We start from the raw sequence: 19,994 nt of genomic DNA on the forward strand, positions 1-19,994 counted from the left end.
AATATACATTCTTCTTGCCTGACCAGAAGTTTCATATCTTAACATAGTTGTCCTGACTTCAAGTGACCAATATAATTGAAAATTTGTGATAGTAAATCAAGAATTTAAAATTGAAAGTTGAAGTTTTTGTGCTCTTCATTGCTCTGAGGCTGGTTGAATGTCTTGGGGCAAATGGTCTGTGGTTGATCTTTTGTTTCTTTAGCCCTGGTCCTCTTTGCTCAGAAACTGGAACAGCCTTGCTGTAACTCACCCTGGCTACATGGCTTTTCTAACATACGATGAAGTGAAAGCTCGGCTCCAGAAATTCATTCACAAACCTGGCAGGTTAGTGTCAGGAAGCAAAATTCTCAATTTTTTCTCTTGTATCATCTGCCAGAGTGTTTTTTGTTTGTTTAATCTTTTTTTTTTCTTTCTGCTAAGGTTGTATTTGTTTTCTAGTGGCCAAGGTTTTGTAATGTAGTTGATGTCTGTCAGAGACATTGCTCACTCAAACCCTGTGATTTGATAAGTACTTTAAAGCCACTTTAAAATGGAGTTCATAACTAGGTTTAGATGTTGGTTCACACCAGTGGCTCATACCTATAGTCCTAGATATTCACGAGGCTGAGATCTTAATTTAAAGCCAATTGGAGCAGAAAAGTCCACGACTCTCTTCCTCTAGTTAACCAGCAAAACTAGTGACATTGCTCAAATGATGGTACAACAGCCAAACAAGGGAGCTGAGAAGTGGAGCCCAAGCCCTTGTATCAGCACAAACAGCAATCAACATGAGGTTTATGCTGGTGTAGCATTACATGCCTGTAGTCCCAGCACCAGGAAGGCTGAGATGTGAGGATCACAGTTCAAAGCTAGCCCGGGCAAGAAATCTTGTTCATGAGATTCTTATCTCTAGTTAACCACCAGAAAAACAGAAGTGGCACTGTGGCTTAAAGTGGTAGAGCACTAGCCTTGACCAAAAATGCTCAGAACAGTGCCCAGGCCCCAAGTTCAAGCTCCATGACCAGCAAAAAGAAAAAAGAAAGAAAAATCCTTTGCTTCTGGCTCTAGAGTCATTGGAGATCATATTAATCTGTTTTGAGGGACTGAGCCAAGCCTGTAGGATATTGAGCACATATAATCTCCCCCTAAACTCTTGAGCCTGTTGAAGAAGTGACTTTTTTCTTTTTTCTTTTTGTCTGTTGTGGGGCTTGAACTCAGGGCCTGGCACTGTCCCTGGCTTCTCTTTGCTCAAGGCTAGCACTCTGCCAACTTGAGCCACAGTGCCACTTCTGGCCGTTTTCTACATATGGGGTGCTGGGGAATCGAACCCAGGGCTTCATGTATACAAGTCAAGCACTCTTGCCACTAGGGCTATATTCCCAGCTCCACTCTACTCCAGGGTTTTGAGAGGTTAATTGGAGATAAGAGTCTCAGGGGGACTTTCCTGCCCAGTCTGGCTTTGAACGTCGATCCTCAGCCCCTTGAGTAGCTAGGATTACAGGCGTGAGCCACTAGCACCCGGCAAGAAGTGACTCTTGATGGTCATGTCTTTTTTGTCTTTCTCTCCCCTAATACCAACACATGTATTGAAACTTGTGTTAATCTCTGTTGTCAGTTACATCTTCCGGCTGAGCTGTACTCGTCTGGGTCAGTGGGCTATTGGATATGTCACTGCTGATGGGAACATTCTCCAGACAATCCCTCACAACAAACCTCTGTTCCAAGCACTGATCGATGGCTTCAGGGAAGGCTTGTGAGTACCTCATCTTCTGCAAGAGTCTGGGGATTTGGTGACTCTAGCCCTTTGTCCTTAATGACTTGATTCTGTTTCTTAATCAGATTAAGATTCAGAACATATTAACAGCCTGCATTGACTTAGCCTTCAGGTTCTGTAGCACTTTCAGCTTTATTTGATAGAGATTTTGTAAGTGGGACTGTTTTTCTCTGGTGCTGTAGTGACTGCTATGAGTACATTTTATCTCTCTCCTTTTCCAAATTAATTTCATTTAGGTTGATCAGCATTTCTTCAGGCCTTGGGCTTTTGTCACATACGCAGATACTTAGGTTTTTAATTACTCTAGAATTGGTGTTCATGTGAGAATTCAAACTGTCAGCAAACATTGAAAATATGGGCTGATCAGAAAACTAGTTTGTGTCTTAAAATGATTAGGAAAATCATATTTTGTTTTACATCTTTTTCTATAGTTGGATTGGAGCTGAACACGGTACTTCCCTAACTGTCAGAGCAGTTAGATGCTAGAAGCTCCCTGGTAGATTATTTCAATGGCTAATTTAATTTACTCTTGTCACGTTACCTTTAAGCTGGGAGCTGGTGGCTCATGCCTGTATTCCTGGTTTCTTGGAGGCTGAGACCTGAGGATCATGATTTGAAGCCAGCCCAGGCAGAAAAGTCCCTGTGAAGACTCTCATTTCCAATTAACCACTCAAAAACCTAAAGTGGAGCTGTGGCTCGAAGTGGTAGAATGCTGGCATTGAGCAAAAGGTCTTTGGTTTTATGCAGAACATGGGATGGTAGAGCCTGCCTGCAGTCCTAGCATTCTGAAGGCTGAAGCTGGAGGATCTTGAGTTCAGGGTCACCCAGGAACTACCACATAGCAAAACCCTACATAAAAGGAAAACAAAAAATCCATACTGTCAAATGAAGTTTAAATTAAGAATTTGTAGCTTATGGTCATCTGTTTCATACATTGATTAAGTTAGGGTTACACCAAGTGCCGGTGGCTCACACCTGTAATGCTAGTTCTCAAGAGGCTGAGATATAAGGATCACAGTTCAGAGCCAGCCCAGGCAGGACAGTCCATGAGACTCATATCTCTAGTTAACCACCAGAAAATTGAAGTGGTGCTGTGGCGCAAAGAGGTAGATTGCTAGCCTTGAACAAAAAGCTCAAGGACAGTGCCTAGGCTCTGAGTTCAAGCTCTATGGCTGACCCTCTCCCCTAGTTTTTTACAAAATTAAATAAATAAGGGAGTTATAAACTTTGGCCTATGGCCTTTTGCGAGCCCATGGTAGTTTTGCTTTGTTTTATATTTTTAAAATATATTATATATAATTTATCTATATTACTAGGCTGGATGTTAATCAAATTCCAAGGTTGGTTATTCTTTTTCTAGCTATTTGTTTCCTGATGGGAGAAATCAGAATCCTGACCTGACAGGGTTATGTGAACCAACTCCCCAAGATCACATCAAAGTGACACAGGTGAATTTTGTATTATGTTATGGCCATATCACTAGAGCCAAACTTTTGGATATATTTTACAGAATTGACTGTGTAGTTTCAATGATTGGAATTCTCATTCTAAACCGTTGGTTAGGTTAATGAAATTTTTTGGGGGGGAGGGATGGGTGGGCAGGTATCTTTTAAACTGTGCAACTTAAAATAGGGACAAGCCTGGATACTTTCTAGTTTAATAAAGGTACAATGACCACAGCCATGACATTTTTATCCGAGCAAAATTTGTATAGAAAGTTGTCTTTAATTTTCTTCTTAGCATTTGCTGTCATTGATTCATTCATGTCTTCAACAAATGATCTCAATGTTTTAAATCAAAGGAACAATATGAATTATACTGTGAGATGGGATCCACCTTCCAACTGTGTAAAATATGTGCTGAAAACGATAAGGACGTGAAAATTGAACCCTGTGGACACCTCATGTGCACATCCTGTCTTACATCCTGGCAGGTATGCATCCAAACCATGTGTTTTCTCTGCTATATAATTTCACTGAAGAATTGGGTATTGTATATTGTTGGTAAGGGTGGTCTACCTTCCTTATTTTATTCATTCCTGTCCTTCTTTCCTCTTCTCTTTCTCCTCCCTTCCCCCCTCCTTTTCCCCTTTCTTCCTTCTCTCATTCTTCTGTTTTTTCCTCCCTCCCCTTTTCTCCTTTTCCCAGCCCCTTTCTTTCCCAGCCCCCTTTCTTTCACTGAGGTTTGACCCTAAGACCTAGAACATGCTGAACACCACACTCTGCCACTGAGCTTATAACTCGGGCCTGTTAATTTCATTTTTATGCTTAAGAAATCTGTTTCTAAATATATCTTATTGTCATCTGTGTCCTGTACAGGAATCGGAAGGTCAAGGCTGTCCTTTCTGCCGATGTGAAATTAAAGGTACTGAGCCCATTGTGGTAGATCCGTTCGATCCCAGAGGAAGTGGCAGTCTTCTGAGGCAAGGAGCAGAAGGAGCTCCCTCACCAAATTATGATGATGATGATGATGAACGAGCTGATGATTCTCTCTTCATGATGAAGGAATTGGCAGGTGCCAAGGTAAGACTGAATTTTTTTTCCCCCTGATCTCAGGACTTGAACTCAGGGCCTGGGCACTGTACCTGAACCCACTTTGTGCTCAATGATAGGCCCTACCACTTCAGTCACAGTGCCACTTCTGGCTTTTTTGGAGTAGTTTATTGGAGATAAGAGCCTCACAGCTTTCCTTGCCTGGCAAATCCTCAGATTTCACCCTCCTGAGTAGGTAGGATTATAGGCGTGAGCCTCTAGTGCCTGGTGACTGAAGTTTTTTTAAGGACTGGGAATGTAGCTCGGTGGTAAAGTGCTTGACTAGGTTAAATGAAACTCCAGGTCTGATTGTCCACACTACAAGAAAGAAAATTAAAATTAACATATCCATAGGGGGAGACATTAGGTATCCGTGCATAAAATTATTCACTAGATTTCTAAAGAGAGAAATTCACAAGACTGATTTTTGGGGACTATAGTATTCAAAATGTTTTTAGCTTTCTTAACTATACAATTTTTTTTTGTTGCCAGTCCTGGGCTTGAACTCAGGGCCTGAGCACTGTCCCTGGCTTCTTTTTGCTCAAGGCTAGCACTCTGCCACTTGAGCCACAGCGCCACCTCTGGCCATTTTCTGTATATGTGGTGCTAGGGAATTGAACCCAGGGCCTCATGTATACGAAGCAAGCACTCTTGCCACTAGGCCATATCCCCAGCCCCGACGATACAAATTTTTAATAGTTAAGACCTTGCTTTTACAAAATGCTTATTGCTTAGATAAATAGTTCAGTGTAGAATGATTTATGAGACCAGATGTCTCAGGCAAGCCTCAGGAGCTGTTATTTGGGAAGAAAATGTAGACACAGGTGAAACACTATTTAGCACAAGGGATATATACATAGAAAATGCTGCTTGAAATTGTTAGGTATATACTGTTTAAGTGGTATATGCATTTAGAAGATGGAAATTAGCACTTCTCCAGATGAGTAGAAATTCAAAGAGAATAAACTAGCTCTCTCCCCGCCCCCCCCCCCCCCCATGGGGCTTGAGGGCTTGAACTCTGGGCCTGGGTGCTGTCCCTGAGCTCTTTTGCTCAAGGCTAGCATTCTGCCACTTTGAGCCACAGCACCACTTTGGTTTTCTGGTTAATTGGAGATAAGAGTCTCATGGACTTCCCTGCCCAAGATGTCTTTGAACTGTGATTTCAGATCTCAGCCTCCTGAGTAACTAGAATTACAGGCATGAGCCACTAGCACCCAGCTAAAAAGCAACTTTTATGAATACATATATACCCAAAGAGAAGAGCATGATTTGGCCATCTCATAATTTATGTAGTGTCTTCTTGAGGGATACATGGTTTCCAAACTTGCAAGTTACTCTGGTTTGGTTGGTTGGTTGGTTGTTTTGTTTTGTTTTGTTTTGTTTTTTGCTAGTCCTGTGGCTTGAACTCAGGGCATGGGTATTGTCTGTGAGCTTCTTCTGCTCAAGGCTAGCACTCTGCCACTTGAGCCACAGTGCCACTTATGGCCTTTTCTGTTTGTGTGGTTCTGAGGAATTGAACCCAGTCTTTCATGCATGCTACCACTAAGCCACATTCCCAGCCTTTTGTTTTTGTTTTACTTTTGTGTGGGTCGTGGAGCTTGAACTCAGGATCTGGGCATTGTCCCTGAGCTTGTTTTGCTCAAGGCTAGTGCTCTACCACTTGAGCCACAGCTCTGCTTCGATGTTTTTTTTTGTATTAATTAGTGATAAGAGTCTCTGGAACTTTTCCTGTGTAGGCTGCCTTTGAACTAGGATCCTCAGATCTCAGGCTTCTTAGTTGCTAGGATTATAGATGTGAGCCATCTGTGCTTGTCCATGTGCAGTTCTTGACAGTTTACTTCAGGTTTATTTCAGTCATTCCTTGCCTGTTATAGACAAGCAAATGGAAAAGGTTATACATGTATGTATTGGTTGTCTCATAATGAGCAAATTGCCAGAAAATAGTAATCTCTTGAGCTAACATTTCTTTGGAAGAACTCAAGATGCTTCTTGGTGATATTCTTAATCTTGTTCCTCTTTTTGGGTCATTATAGTAACCACATGGTCATAATTTGGGTTATTATAATAACTCAAGAACTGTCTCTTTCCTTGTTTTACTCCTTAAACATTTTTCCTATGGTAACTTGTTGGAAGGTTAGTATCTGCTCCTTTCATTTTACATTGTTCAGATTTTATCTTGAACATACTTTTTCATCTTTTTTCAAAATGAAGAGTTAGAAAATAGTAATAATTTTTAAAGTTCTAAGTTAAAATGTTTGTTTTTATTAGCATGTATTGTGTGGGGAGAACCAGGATGCTTTTATAGCTTTCCCTTTATGCATGCATTTGCCTGCAGCTTGCCATCTGTGATAGAGTGCCCTCTTATGGTAACATAAAAACAGTTCATGGCTCTGGAAATTTCTGAGATTTCAGAGTGGTTTGTATAACCCTGAGTGGCCCTGAACCTGAGTTTGGCCTGTCACCAATTGTTCTCTTCATTGTTCTCATGGTATTTGCTATCTACATCTTTAAGAAGAATTGAAAGGGCTGGGGATATGGCCTAGTGGCAAGAGCGCTCTCCTCGTATACATGAAGCCCTGGGTTCGATTCCCCAGCACCACATATACAGAAAAACGGCCAGAAGTGGCGCTGTGGCTCAGGTGGCAGAGTGCTAGCCTTGAGCAAGAAGAAGCCAGGGACAGTGCTCAGGCCCTGAGTCCAAGGCCCAGGACTGGCAAAAAAAAAAAAGAATTGAAAATGCCACGTTTTGTTTTGTTGCCAGTTCTGGGGCCTGAATTCAGGACCTAGGCTCTGTTCCTGAGCACTCCACCACTTGAGCTACAGCATCACTTTTGGCACACGTGCACTCTCTCTCTCTCCCTCTCTCTCCCTCTCTCTCCCCCTCCCCCTTCTCCCTCTGTCTCCCCCTCCCCCCCTCTCCCTCTCTCTTCCCCTCCCCCCCTCTCTCTTTTATAGGTCATGGGGCTTGAACTCTGGACCTGGGCACTGTCCCTGGGCTCTTCAGCTTAAGGCTAGTGCTCTACCACTTGAGCCACAGCGCTTCTTCCAGTTTTCTTGTGGTTAATTGGAGATGAGTCTCATGGACTTTGCTGCTGGGCTGGCTTTGAACCGCCATTCTCAGATCTCAGCCTCCTGAGTAGCTAGGATTATGGGCGTGAGCCACCAGCACCCAGCTACTTCCGACCTTTTCTGTTTATGTGGTACTGAGGAATTGAACCCAGGGCTTCACACATGCTAGGCAAGCACTCTACCACTATGCCACATTCCCAGCCTGAAAATGCCAGTTTTTCAACTAAACAAGAGTAACTTGTTAAATTTCACTGATTCTAGGTAGAAAGGCCTCCCTCTCCATTCTCCATGACCCCACAAGCTTCCCTTCCTCCAGTACCACCACGACTTGACCTTCTTCAACAGCGAGTATCTGTTCCTCCAAGCTCGTCTGCTCTGGGAACTTCTTCCAAGGTAAGGCAATATACTTCTGCAGTTTTCTGATTTTTCTGTTGTGTGTTGGTGGCTCTTGATTGATTTTTCACATCTTGCTTTCACAGGCTGCTTCTGGCTCCCTTCATAAGGACAAACCATTGCCAATACCTCCTACACTTCGAGATCTTCCACCACCACCCCCTCCAGACCGGCCATATTCTGTTGGAGCAGAAACCCGGCCCCAGAGACGCCCCCTACCTTGTACACCAGGCGATTGTCCATCTAGGGACAAACTGCCCCCTGTCCCTTCCAGCCGCCTTGGGGACTCATGGCTGTCCCGGCCAATCCCCAAAGTACCAGTAGCTACTCCAAGCCCCAGTGACCCCTGGACCGGAAGAGAACTAACCAATCGGCACTCCCTTCCCTTTTCACTGTCCTCTCAAGTGGAACCCAGAGCAGACGCGCCCAGGCTTGGAAGCACATTCAGTCTGGATACCTCCATGGTGAGTTCCAGCGTTGACGTTAATTTAGCCTGTTTAGTATTTGTGGACAGATTTTATGGGTCAGAAGTTTTTCTAGGGAATGTTTAAGGGGGCAAAATAAAGAAATCAAAACAAGATTATTGTAATAATCAAAAGAGAAAATCATGAGCAGACAGTTTTAAGGTATGTGCTTGTCTGTGTGTCAAAGTTTTGATGGTTTTTGTTTTGTTTTTTTGCTGGTCCTAGGGCTTGAACTCAGGGCCTGGGTGTACTGTCCTTGAACTTTTCTGTGCTCAAGGCTAGCACTCTACCACTCGAGCCACAGTGCCACTTCTGGCTTTTTCTGTGTATGTAGTACTGAAGAATCGAACCCAGGATTTCATGCATGCTAGGCAAGCATTCTACCACTAAGCCACATTCCCAACCCTAATAAGTTTTATGCATAGTTCAGAAATATGATCCTTAACTTTCAAGAAATTTGTTAATAGGACACATTAAGGGTAGTGTGTATGGCTGGGAATGTGGTTTAGTAGGTAGAGTGCTTGCTTAGCATGCATGAAGTCCTGGGTTCGATTTCTCATCACCACATAAACAGAAAAATACACAAATGGTGTTGTAGCTCAAGTGGTGGTAGAGTGCTAGCCTTGAGCAAAAGAAGCTCAGGGACAGTGCTCAGGCCCTGAGTTCAAGCTTCCAGAACTGGGGAGGAAAAAAGTCGTTTGTAACTATACAGTAGATGTCCTTCATAAATACCATGAAAATAACTAGAAGCTTCATTTAAGTTTTAGAGAAAAGAGAGACCCTTTCCAGCTATTGCCGGCATGAAGGTTTTGTAGAAAGAGGCATCTTATTTGGAAGTATTCTTTGGAAAGTACAGAAAGTAGACATTTGGATTTGGAGGTTTTTTTTCCTGCCAGAAAAAACAAAATACACAATTATTACATGCCTAAGGCCTGGGTGGCAGTATTAAGAGTCTACCATAGTTTTAAGGTTGATCAGAGCCACAGTGACAAGGTGCTGTAACTGATTTGTGGGATGATGAGCAGAGCAAAAAAGACTAACACTTTCTCAACACTCCTCCAGAGAGGTCAAGTTTATTCAGTAGAAAATGAGCAGCATTTGGAAGTTTTAAATTAGTGGAATGGCATGATCAAAATGAGGCATTAAAGAGATTAATCTGGTAGTATACTGGATAGATTGGAAAGATAGTAGATTGAAAAAAATACAGGTTAATGGTCCTTTGTCTACACTTGTAATGAGGGATCAGAATGGGTGTAAGAAAAGAATATTATTTCATTGGCTCATTTGAGCACTCAACAAAAAATTTTGCTTCACAAACTATTCTGATGAAAAGATAAAAAATAAACAAGGTGAATAAATATGTATGTTCACAGTGATGAGTGCAATGGAGAAAAACAGCTTAGAGAAGGGTATAGGGAGAGCTGCAGTTGAGGTGGACAGTTGTGAAAGGAATGGAGTACAGTTCTGAGCCAAGATCCTAAAGCAGCTGTGGGTCGAGTGAGCTTTGTGAACAGTGAAGGACGACGGCTCCAAAATAAAGAGGAAAGAAGTGCATGTGGGAGAGGTTGGGTTGAGAAATTACAGCAGGACATACTATAGCCAGTGCCACGTGAGCAAGTGGGCTTGCCATTTATTTCTCGGAGAAGAAATGGGCAGCCAGATGAGGTGCAGCCAGAGAAGGCTCAGAAACAGTGGGTGGAAAAGATGAGTGAGACCAGATCTCATCACACACACACACACACACACACTCTGAGACATGTTGGATTTGAGATGGGAGAACTGACAGATACTAAAGAGGAGAAGAAATCTAAGGAGGAGATGGAGTGGGAAAGATTTGGTTGAGGAATGTGATGGTGCTCAGCTAACCTTTTTTGGGTTGTACATTTAAGTGGCACCTGTGCGTATGGAATTAGTGAAAGTGGACAGGTCTTACTTTCAGGTGGCATCAGTCCAAAATGACTATTTTGAGTTTGAATTTGGAGATATTTTATCTAGAAAATGGTATTAGTCTAGACAACGGATATATTCAGTTTTTCTAGAGTTAAACAGAAAACGCCCAGACCTTTTCTGTCTGTCTGACCCTGAAAGCAGCTACGATTGTATTAAATGTGTGGCCCTTGGACATGGCCTTGACAGTGAAGTCTGTATAGATTAGTATTCTTGTGGTTCTGAATTGGTAGTAAAGGAGATACTTACCTGTGGCTTCATTAAAGAGGTTCTTTCAACACTTTCCATTCCAGAATATGAATAGTGGCCCGTTGCCAGGCCCAGAATGTGAGCACCCCAAAATCAAACCTTCTTCTTCTGCTAATGCTATTTATTCTCTGGCAGCTAGGTAAGTAAACTAAAGCTGTTTTTTATTCAGTGGAATTGGTACTTTTTTGGGGGGTGGGAGGAGGACAAGATCTCACTGAGTCGTCCAGGCTGACTTCAAACAAGTATTTCCTTCCATTCTCTATTCTCTTTTTTTTTAATTGAATATATAAATTACAATTAAAGGCTTTGTCTGGTAATACTACCTGTCTCTTCAACTTGGCAAGACCACCACAGTGTCTGTTCAGCACTTCTGTTGCTTGCTGCTACCACATGCTTAGTTTCTTAGAATCTTAGTCTCTTGCTTAAACAATTTGGGGCTTAACAATAGCTCTAGGGAATTACGAATTTAGGCCTACTTTTCTAGGATTTTTAGCCCCCCAAATACTGACGAGTTAAAAATCCTAGAGAATCCATTGTCTGTCCTTGGTTCACTGAGAACGATTTCAAATGCCAAATTCAAAGCTTTTCATTTAGAGCTTACTTTAGTATATTCTTTCTTTCTTTCAAGTCCTGGATATCTGGTTGCTTTCTGTCTTTTAAATAGTATATATTGCCAGAACGTTATTACTGTTATATATGTGTGTGCTGCAGTTTGAAGTCAGACTTAAAGCTCTTTCTCAGCCTTTTTACTGACAGCTGGTGCTCTTATCACTTGAACTGTGTCTCCACTTCTGACTTTTTGCTGGTTAACTGGATATAAGAGTCTTGCCAATTTGTCTGCCAGGTCTGTCTTCAAACCTTAATTCTCATATCTTAGCCTCCTGAGTAGTCAAGGTTAAAGATGTGAGCCACTGAACCCACCTCCAATATTTTTCATATATATATTAAATTTAATTAAATTATTAAATTTATTTAATTAAATTAAATTTAAATTATATATATATAATTGATTTTTTTTTGGTGGTGGTGGTTTAACTCAAGGCCTGAGCTCTTTTGTACAAGATTAGTACTCTACCACTTTTAGCCACAACTCTGCTTCCCGTTTTGTGGTGATTAAGAATCTTACAGAGACAGACTTGTTGAGTTATCTAAGCCAACTCAGATTTACAGTACTCTTGAGTGCTGGTATTACCCACTGCCTAACTCTAGCTAAAGACCTAACCTAACCTAAGTAAGACCTCAAGCAGTTTAGGCAAATGCTCTACTATGTGTTAAATCTTTAGCCTTAAAATTTTGTTTGGCTACTCAATGACTCCATTTCTCTTTTCAAAAATAATAAATGTTAGCTGAGCACCTGTGGCTCATGCCTGTAATCAAGCTGCTCAGGAGTCTGAGAATTACAAATTCAAGAGACTCTTTATCTCCAGTTAACCAGCAAAAAGCTGGAGGTGGGAGCTGGAAATATGGCCTAGTGGAAGAGTGCTTGCCTCATGTACATGAAGCCCTGGGTTCAATTCCTCAGCACCACATATATAGAAAATAGCCAGAAGGGGCACCGTGGTTCAAGTGGTAGAGTGCTAGCCTTGAGCAAAAAGAAGCCAGGGACAGTGCTCAGGCCCTGAGGCCAAGCCCCAGAACTGGCAAAAAAAAAAAATAAAAATAAAAAAGCTGGAGGTGGGAAAGTGGCCAACCTTGTTTGCAAAATTTGAATCAAGCATACATGTGGGTAATTTATCAATAATAAAAGTAATATATGGAGCCAGATGTGGTTATGCACACCTGGAATCTCAGCACTCACGGGGGTGAGTTGTTAGGAGGATCAAGAGTTCAAGGACAGGGGCTGGGGATATGGCCTAGTGGCAAGAGAGCTTGCCTCGTATACATGAGGCCCTGGGTTCAATTCCCCAGCACCACATATACAGAAAACACCCAGAAGTGGCGCTGTGGCTCAAGTGGCAGAGTGCTAGCCTTGAGCAAGAAGAAGCCAGGGACAGTGCTCAGGCCCTGAGTCCAAGGCCCAGGACTGGCAAAAAAAAAAAAAAAAAAAAAGAGTTCAAGGACAACTTTTTTGAGATGCTGTTTTTAAAAAGCAAATGACAAAAAAGTAGCATGGATGCCAGGTGCTGGTGGTTCACACCTGTAATCTTAGCTACTCAGGAGGCTGAGATCTGAGGATCGTGATTCAAAGCCAGCCCAGGAAGAAAAGTCCCTATGAGACTTACCTCCAATAAATACTCAGAAAAGTCCAGAAGTGGCGCTGTGGCTCAAGTGGTAGAGTGCTAGCCGTGAGCAAAAGAAGCTTAGGGACAGTGCCTAGGCCCTGAGTCCAAGCCCCAGGACCAGAATATAAATAAAATATTTCTACAAATTTATTATAATTAACACAATAATTGTACAAGCTAATGGGAATCAGCATTTGTTACATAATAAGCATGCATTGCTTTTATAACCAGAGAAACTAAGCAGTAAGTAAATACAGAGGCAAATTCAAGTGCTCCTTGCAGTAGTTAAGATACACAAAAAAGTACCAAGAGGAAAGAAAACACTCATCAGTTCCCACCCCATGAAGCCTTTGTGTATGTGGGTGGGCTTCCAACATGGCTGGTTCCGCTTTAGTCTTCTTTCATAGAGTAAGTTGTTTCACAATCACGTATGCCTGTGATACCAAGATCCCAGAAGTTAGGGCCTGGAAGAATAGCTTAGTGTAATCCAACTGTACAATTCATGGGGGGGGGGGGGCGGGATGGGACTGGGGGAAATGAAGGAGGAAACAAGTTTGATAAGAAATGTACTCACTGCCTTACTGTAACCCCTCTGTACATCACTTTGACAAAAAAAAAAAGAAGGAACACCAAAAGAGAGCAGAAAGACAGCATTATGTGATATGAATTTAATTAAAAGAAATAATTTATCTAAATCCCAATAGAAACTGTCTCCTAAATAATTAACATATGATTTTACTATTAGAATGATATAAATTCTATGATAAAGTAGAAAATAACTACCTGAAAATTTTAATAAAGATACTAAATTAAAAAAAATAATAGCTTAGTGCTAAAGAGCTTGTCTAGCATGTATGGAAATCTCATGCTTGATCTGTAGCACTACCTCTGCTCCCCAATTCTTGAAATAGGAATCAGAAAACTGAGATCTAGTCCCAGAATTGGTTACTTTTTAACTTTCAGATTTTTCTTGTAAAAAGTGCTGAAGAGAAAAAAAAATCTTTATATCCTAGTGTAATATATTAGAATTCTTTTTTGGGGGGGTGGGGGGGAGCCTAAGCCTGAGCATTGTCCCTGGCTTCTTTTTTTTCTTTTTTCTTTTTTTTTTGCCAGTCCTGGGCCCTAGACTCAGGGCCTGAGCACTGTCCCTGGCTTCTTTTTGCTCAAGGCTAGCACTCTGCCACTTGAGCTACAGTGCCACTTCTGGCTTTTTCTGTTTTTGTGGTGCTGAGGAATCAAACCCAGGGCTTCATGCATGCTAGGCAAGCACTATACCGCTAAGCCACATTCCCAGCCCCTGAGAATGCTTTTGACATATCAAAAAGCTACCTGCTGTTTCTTGTTTTATACCTTATGAAAGAAAAAATTGAGAATGCTAGCACTAGAACTGGGATAGTATAATGAAGCTTACTGGAGGTTGGAACCAACTAGAACCAGGGACCCATCCCTATAACATCTCAAGCAGAATAGCCACACTTTTGGTCAGATGAAAGTAGGATTTGTGGTTGGTATGCTTCTTCCTAAATCCTAGTTACTTCTGTGGGTGACATTCACTTTTTCTCCCTCACATTTTGAGTTTTATCTGTTTTGAAGCTGCCTGATTTGTAATTGAAAGTTTTCCAACTAAACCTTTTTCTCTTACACTTCATTTTCTAGACCTCTTCCAGTGCCAAAACTGCCACCTGGGGAGCAGGGCGAGGGTGAAGAGGACACGGAGTATATGACTCCCTCCTCTAGACCTCTAGGGCTTCAAAAGCCAGAGCTGAAACGGCCTTTGGAGACAGCCCAGTGTGCACGGTACAGGACAACCCTGCTTAGGGGCAACTACCTTTATGTGGGTTATTCCCATGCCATTCCTCACCTGCTTGGCTTGCTACTTGTAGGTACTGTTATTAGTTACAATTAAAGCCTAAATATCAATCCAATCCCTAATGGTTAAGGCTCTGGTAGCTGCAAGCAGTTACTCTTCATGTTTTCTTAGAGTTGCTCTGACTTTCTGAATATACTCCTGTCTAATATCTTAAAACATTTATAAGTGATAATGGAATAAAGATACAATAAAAAGGGCTGGGGATATTTCCTCAGTGGCAAGAGTGCTTGCCTCGTATACATGAGGCCCTGGGTTCAATTCCCCAGCACCACATATACAGAAAATGGCCAGAAGGGGTGCTGTGGTTCAAGTGGCAGAGTGCTAGCCTTGAGCAAAAAGAAGCCAGGGACAGTGCTCAGGCCCTGAGTCCAGGGCCCAGGACTGGCCCCCCCCCCCAAAAAAAAAAAAAAGATACAATAAAAATACAATATATTTATTGTATTAAGAAAATTTGGGGTCTTAGGATATTTGTGAACAGATGAGTCTTCATGAGTTGCAGGTAACAGTTCTGTTTCCAAAGATCATTGTGCTTCTTTCCTTCTGGTTCAGAGCATGTGATTGTGACCAGCAGACTGACAGCTGTACTTACGAAGCTATGTATAATATTCAGTCTCAGGCACCGTCTGTCACTGAGAACACCTTGGGTGAGTAGCCTCTTTCCTGTTGCAAATGGACATGCCAGGTGTGATGGGGTGTGCTTTTAATCCCAGCATATGAGATACTAAGGCAGAAGGAGAGGGAATTTGTGTCCAGCCTGGACTACGTTGCAACTTTGAGCCTGGTATGGGCTACAAAGAAAGACTGTGTCTCATAAAAAGAAGAGAAAGCCGGGCAATGCTAGCTCATGCTTGTAATCCTAGCTGCTCAGGAGGCCAATACCTGAGGATTGAAGTTTGAAGCCAGCCCAAGCAAGATAGTATCTGAGACTCTTACTTCCAATTAATCACCATAAAAAAAGAAGTGGAGCTATAGCTCCAGTGGTATAGTGCTAATCCTAAACACAAAAACTCAGGGACAGCACCCAGGCTCTTATTTCACATCTCAGGACCGGCACAGAGGAAACAAGAAGAAGACTGGAAGTATGGCTCAAGTAAAATCATCTGCCTTGCAAGTGTGAAACCTGGAGTTCAAACCCTAGTACCACCGAGGTGTGCAGGGAGGTAGTTCAGGAAGAAGAAAACTGTTGATAGACCATAGGAATTAGCTTGTAACATTTGGCTGAGATCGCTTGAGCTAAGGAGAAAAATTATTTTGAGTACTCTTTGTCAGCATGGTTGATTGATAGGTACACAGCTAGTTAGTTCTTTTTGTGCTTTCCCATCTTTCCAGCGCCTAGAGACATTCTTTTATATGGCCTGGACCTGCAGTGCTGGCAGCTCCCTTTTATTCCCATTGCATTGATGAAATTCTTTGGTATGTGGGTGGTAAACATTCAATTCCCATGTTAACTAGCTCACTGAGTTGAAAGTTCAAGAAGTCTTCACACATAGGACCTGTGGCTGATCCAACATGAATTGTGTTTAAAGTGTTTAAAAAGAAATGGCATTTTGAGTGTTTGACATCAGTGGCTGTTAACCTTCACAAAGTAATCTCTGACGTGTTCAGTAGCACAGCTGCAGGATTGGGGCAGATTATTATTTCTACCCACAGAGCCTCACAGCAGACACTGAGTAACTGTCAAACAAAGTCAATGATTGCATGCATGCACGCATGAATGAATAGGTGCCCTGGGTTGAAATGTGCTAGGGGCAGGAGAAGAAGGTTCCCTGACCACCTTTTTTTTTTTCCAGGTGAAGGGAATTTGGCTGCAGCCCATGCCAACCCTGGTCCTGAAGAGCCAGAAAATGAGGATGATGGGTATGACGTCCCTAAGCCCCCTGTGCCCGCTGTCCTGGCCCGGCGAACTCTCTCAGACATCTCTAACGCCAGCTCCTCCTTTGGCTGGTTGTCTCTGGATGGTGATCCCATGACAAGTGAGTCTCCAAGCTGCCTTCGTCCTGTGTTGTCTGGTTCCTAGTTTATTATGCTGGAACACCTAACCAGCTCCGGTGGCAGTCAGTAGGAGGAAGCAGTAGACTGTATGCTATACTGTGTATCTAAATGGGTGGAAAGTGGGCTGAAGCCAATTCTTGAGGCCTTGCCAAACTTAGAAATAAAATGGTCTTTGCACCATGGATCCTCCTGTGCCGGAGGAAAGGTAGAGTTTCTAGTTCTTTGAGGTTGCCTTGTGACAGTGAGAACCAAGTTTGATGGTTCAGACCTCGGGCTCCTTTTTCCTGGGCCTCGTCCCCCTGGGCAGAAGGTGTACTGTGCTGCATCGCACATAGAATGGGCCTGGAGCCCTCCACCCTGGGCCTTGGCTTTGGGGGCTCTTCTTCCTGCACCTGTGACCTGCCTGGTAGGACAGCAACCAGAGTTGCTGTCACTTTGGAAACTGAAGACAACACTCAGGACAGCTGGTAGAAAGGATGGGCAGCATCTAGTTTCCCAAACAGGCAGTGATCCCCGCCAACCTGACTTAATCCTTCCTCACTGCAGCTTAGGTTTGTTTTTGTCTCCTTATTTGGCGGTTCTGGAGTTTGAACTCAGGCTTACTAGGCACTCTACCACTTGAGCCACTCCATGGGCATGTCTCCTTATTTGTAGAAAGAGGAGTGTATTCTTCTCCTGTCCACTTAGAATTTAAAAGAAAAATCCAGATGATTATTTGTGTGAAAACCTGTTGCTAACTGAAAAGCATAATACACAAGCTTATCATAGTAACAGTTAGTTGTTAATGAAACAGGTGTATGATATATTTAGAAAGTGGTTTCTAAATAAGGAAACTAGATCCCCAAGCCCTTGAACCTCTAAAATCTACCTTTCAAGCTAGTAATTTATCTCAGTTGTAGAGGGGTTGAGTTCCATCCTAGCATAACAAGCAAGCAAAGTTTAAGCCTTTTGTGATATAGGAGCACACGCCTGCAACTGACAGGAATTCAATAATATCTGTTCTAATTACTGTTCCTTCCATTAAATGAGGATTTTTTTCCCAGACTTGCAGTTTTTCCCTTGTTTTCTAGACTTCTCTGAGGGTTCCCAAGTTCCTGAGCGGCCCCCCAAACCATTCCCTCGGAGAATCAACTCTGAACGAAAAGCAAGCAGCTGTCAACAAGGTGGTGTCACTGCTGCCCCTGGCAGTGCCCCCTCGCCCCAGCTCTCCAGCGAGATCGAGAGCCTCATGAGCCAGGGCTACTCCTACCAGGACATCCAGAAAGCTTTGGTCATTGCCCACAACAACATCGAAATGGCCAAGAACATCCTCCGGGAATTTGTTTCTATCTCGTCTCCTGCTCATGTAGCCACCTAGCACATCTCTCCCTGCCATGGCTTCAGAGGACCCAAAAGCCAGGCTCAAGGAGCACCAAGGAGGGCCGAGGTTGCTTTGGGGACCTCACTGAGGTCCTGCCTTCTCCCCTGGGATCACGTGATGCCCAGGGTTCTAAGATTTCAAAGCCGTGGAATGAAAATGGAGCAGCTAGTGTTTTGTTGTATCAGTCTTGAGAGTGTATTTGCAGGTGTCCTTCAGTGCCCACTTGGAGAGGAATGGAGTGGGTTTTTATTACATGGTAGCCTACCTGGGGAGCTGGCCCACAAGCAGCAGAACAAGCATTGTTTTATAAACCCTAATCGAGAACTTGAGGCTCTTCTGTGTTAGGGATGTGATCATGTGTATGTGTGTGTGTGTGTGTGTGCGTGTCTGTGATTGTGTATGTCCTATAATTATAAGATTATCCTGCTGTGTGTGTTAATCCCAGATGGGGAATAGCACAAAAGGTTCAGGAAGGAATCTTTAAAGACTTCCATCTACTGTGGTATTGCACCTAACCCTAGTGTGTATTACAGCTTCAACACTCCCTTTTGGCTTAGATTATTATGTGCATAGCTGAAGTCTTTTATGTTGAGAACACCTTCCTCCTCTGTTTTTTTCCCTTATCAGTATCCTTCTCCTCCTCCTTTTCCTCCTCTTGGTGTTCTGTCACTGGCAGTGGGCTTGCTGTGACCAGTCTTACTAAAGTCAAGCAGCTTATAAGATACTCCTTATGATGTGTCATATTGTTGGTTTATTTTAGAGCTAGGTAGAAGGGAAAGTGCTGTTGCTCTGTTGTTACAGTCATGCTTGATGCTAGCTAGCAACTAACCCTGGTCATTCCAAAGTGCAGTTTATATAGGAGCATTGAATTTGTTAAAATAAGATGTTTGAATTATCCTAATACATAACGACCAATTTGAGATAGAGGCCTTCAAATACATTCCGTGTTCTCCCTAGGATGCCGTCTGGGGAGTTGTTGCCTTGGTGCCAGCCAGGTATGTGTTTTGGTGCAGATCAGGAGTCTTTCTACTTAATGGAAAGGGAAGAACATTGATTCCAGGGTGACTTTCTGGCTTAAGTACCATGAAACTTTAGGAAGTTGCACTCACATGCTATTTTGCCGCACAAAATAGACGATAAAAATTTGTCTGTTCAGTTTTTATTCCCAGTAAATCAATTTCGGTTTATATGGTATCTTTTGAATATGAGCCGGGGTAGAATTTCAGTAGTAATTTTTTGTCTTCTTTTTTTTTTTTTCTTGCCAGTCCTGGGGGTTGAACTCAGGGCCTGAGCACTGTCCCTGGCTTCTTTGTGCTCAAGGCTAGCACTCTACCATTTGAGCCACAGCGCCACTTCTGGCTTTTTCTGTATATGTGGTGCTGAGGAATTGAACCCAGGGCTTTCAAGCATGCTAGACACTCTACCACAGGCCATATTCCCAGCCCCTCAATAATGATTTTTCTTTACCCATAAGGAATAGGGCATCACCCATGGTAACAATGTTTTGCTGATAATTAGCACCTTTCTTGTACATTGGTGGTATTCATAGACTTAGTTATGTTGTGCCTGTGGCTTTGGGATTGGAGTGTTTCTTCCTTTCCTTGCTGTTTTCTTAAGTCTTACATATAATTACTGTGTTCACAATAATTAGATGCTATTCACTGAAGTTAATCTAAGACAGTATGGAGAAAGGCTGGCAGTTTGTTTAATTGGGAGTTCATAGAAAGATCCAGAATCCAGTTTGGAGACCTTGTCTGCTGCTGCTGCTGCTGCTGCGTGGCCCCTTGGATTCAGTCAGGTCTCTATTGGGATCTCCTTCTGACTTCCCTAGCAGCATGTACTCCTTCTCTTGTTAGGAGCAAGCTTGCTTTCCCATAAATCTGCCTTGCTCGGGGCCTAAGTCATGCTATTGTCTTTAGTTCTAGACAAAAATGACCCTTCTTAGGCCAGTTTCTTTCCATTCAGACATCTTTGGAACTAAAAGCTTTTCTAATTCCTCCTTCCCTTGGCATCTGGCTACTCCAGGATCTTTGGATTCTATCCTCTTGCCAGAGCTATTTATATTTCCAGAGCAGATAGTAGAGGCCCTTGTGTTGATGTTCCATGGTTACCCAGTGTCTCCTCTCAGACTAGAAACAGCACAA

General features: G+C 42.7%; 1 protein-coding gene across 1 annotated transcript in view; it reads left to right on the plus strand.

Annotated features, from left to right (window-relative positions):
* Window positions 1–19,160, plus strand: part of Cbl (Cbl proto-oncogene) — a 54,870-nt gene extending 35,710 nt beyond the window's left edge. The window contains exons 5-16 of the mRNA XM_048343984.1: window positions 203–324; window positions 1,595–1,732; window positions 3,114–3,201; window positions 3,555–3,686; window positions 4,072–4,275; window positions 7,615–7,746; window positions 7,833–8,210; window positions 10,451–10,545; window positions 14,285–14,425; window positions 15,048–15,142; window positions 16,289–16,471; window positions 17,561–19,160. Of these exons, the coding sequence (XP_048199941.1) occupies window positions 203–324; window positions 1,595–1,732; window positions 3,114–3,201; window positions 3,555–3,686; window positions 4,072–4,275; window positions 7,615–7,746; window positions 7,833–8,210; window positions 10,451–10,545; window positions 14,285–14,425; window positions 15,048–15,142; window positions 16,289–16,471; window positions 17,561–17,847 (1,995 nt within the window). The 3' untranslated portion in view covers window positions 17,848–19,160. The remainder of the gene's footprint in view (window positions 1–202; window positions 325–1,594; window positions 1,733–3,113; window positions 3,202–3,554; window positions 3,687–4,071; window positions 4,276–7,614; window positions 7,747–7,832; window positions 8,211–10,450; window positions 10,546–14,284; window positions 14,426–15,047; window positions 15,143–16,288; window positions 16,472–17,560) is intronic.
* The last annotated feature ends 834 nt before the right edge of the window (window positions 19,161–19,994 follow it).

The sequence above is a fragment of the Perognathus longimembris genome, chromosome 3, assembly GCF_023159225.1.
Source record: "Perognathus longimembris pacificus isolate PPM17 chromosome 3, ASM2315922v1, whole genome shotgun sequence".
Taxonomy (NCBI): Eukaryota; Metazoa; Chordata; class Mammalia; order Rodentia; family Heteromyidae; genus Perognathus; species Perognathus longimembris.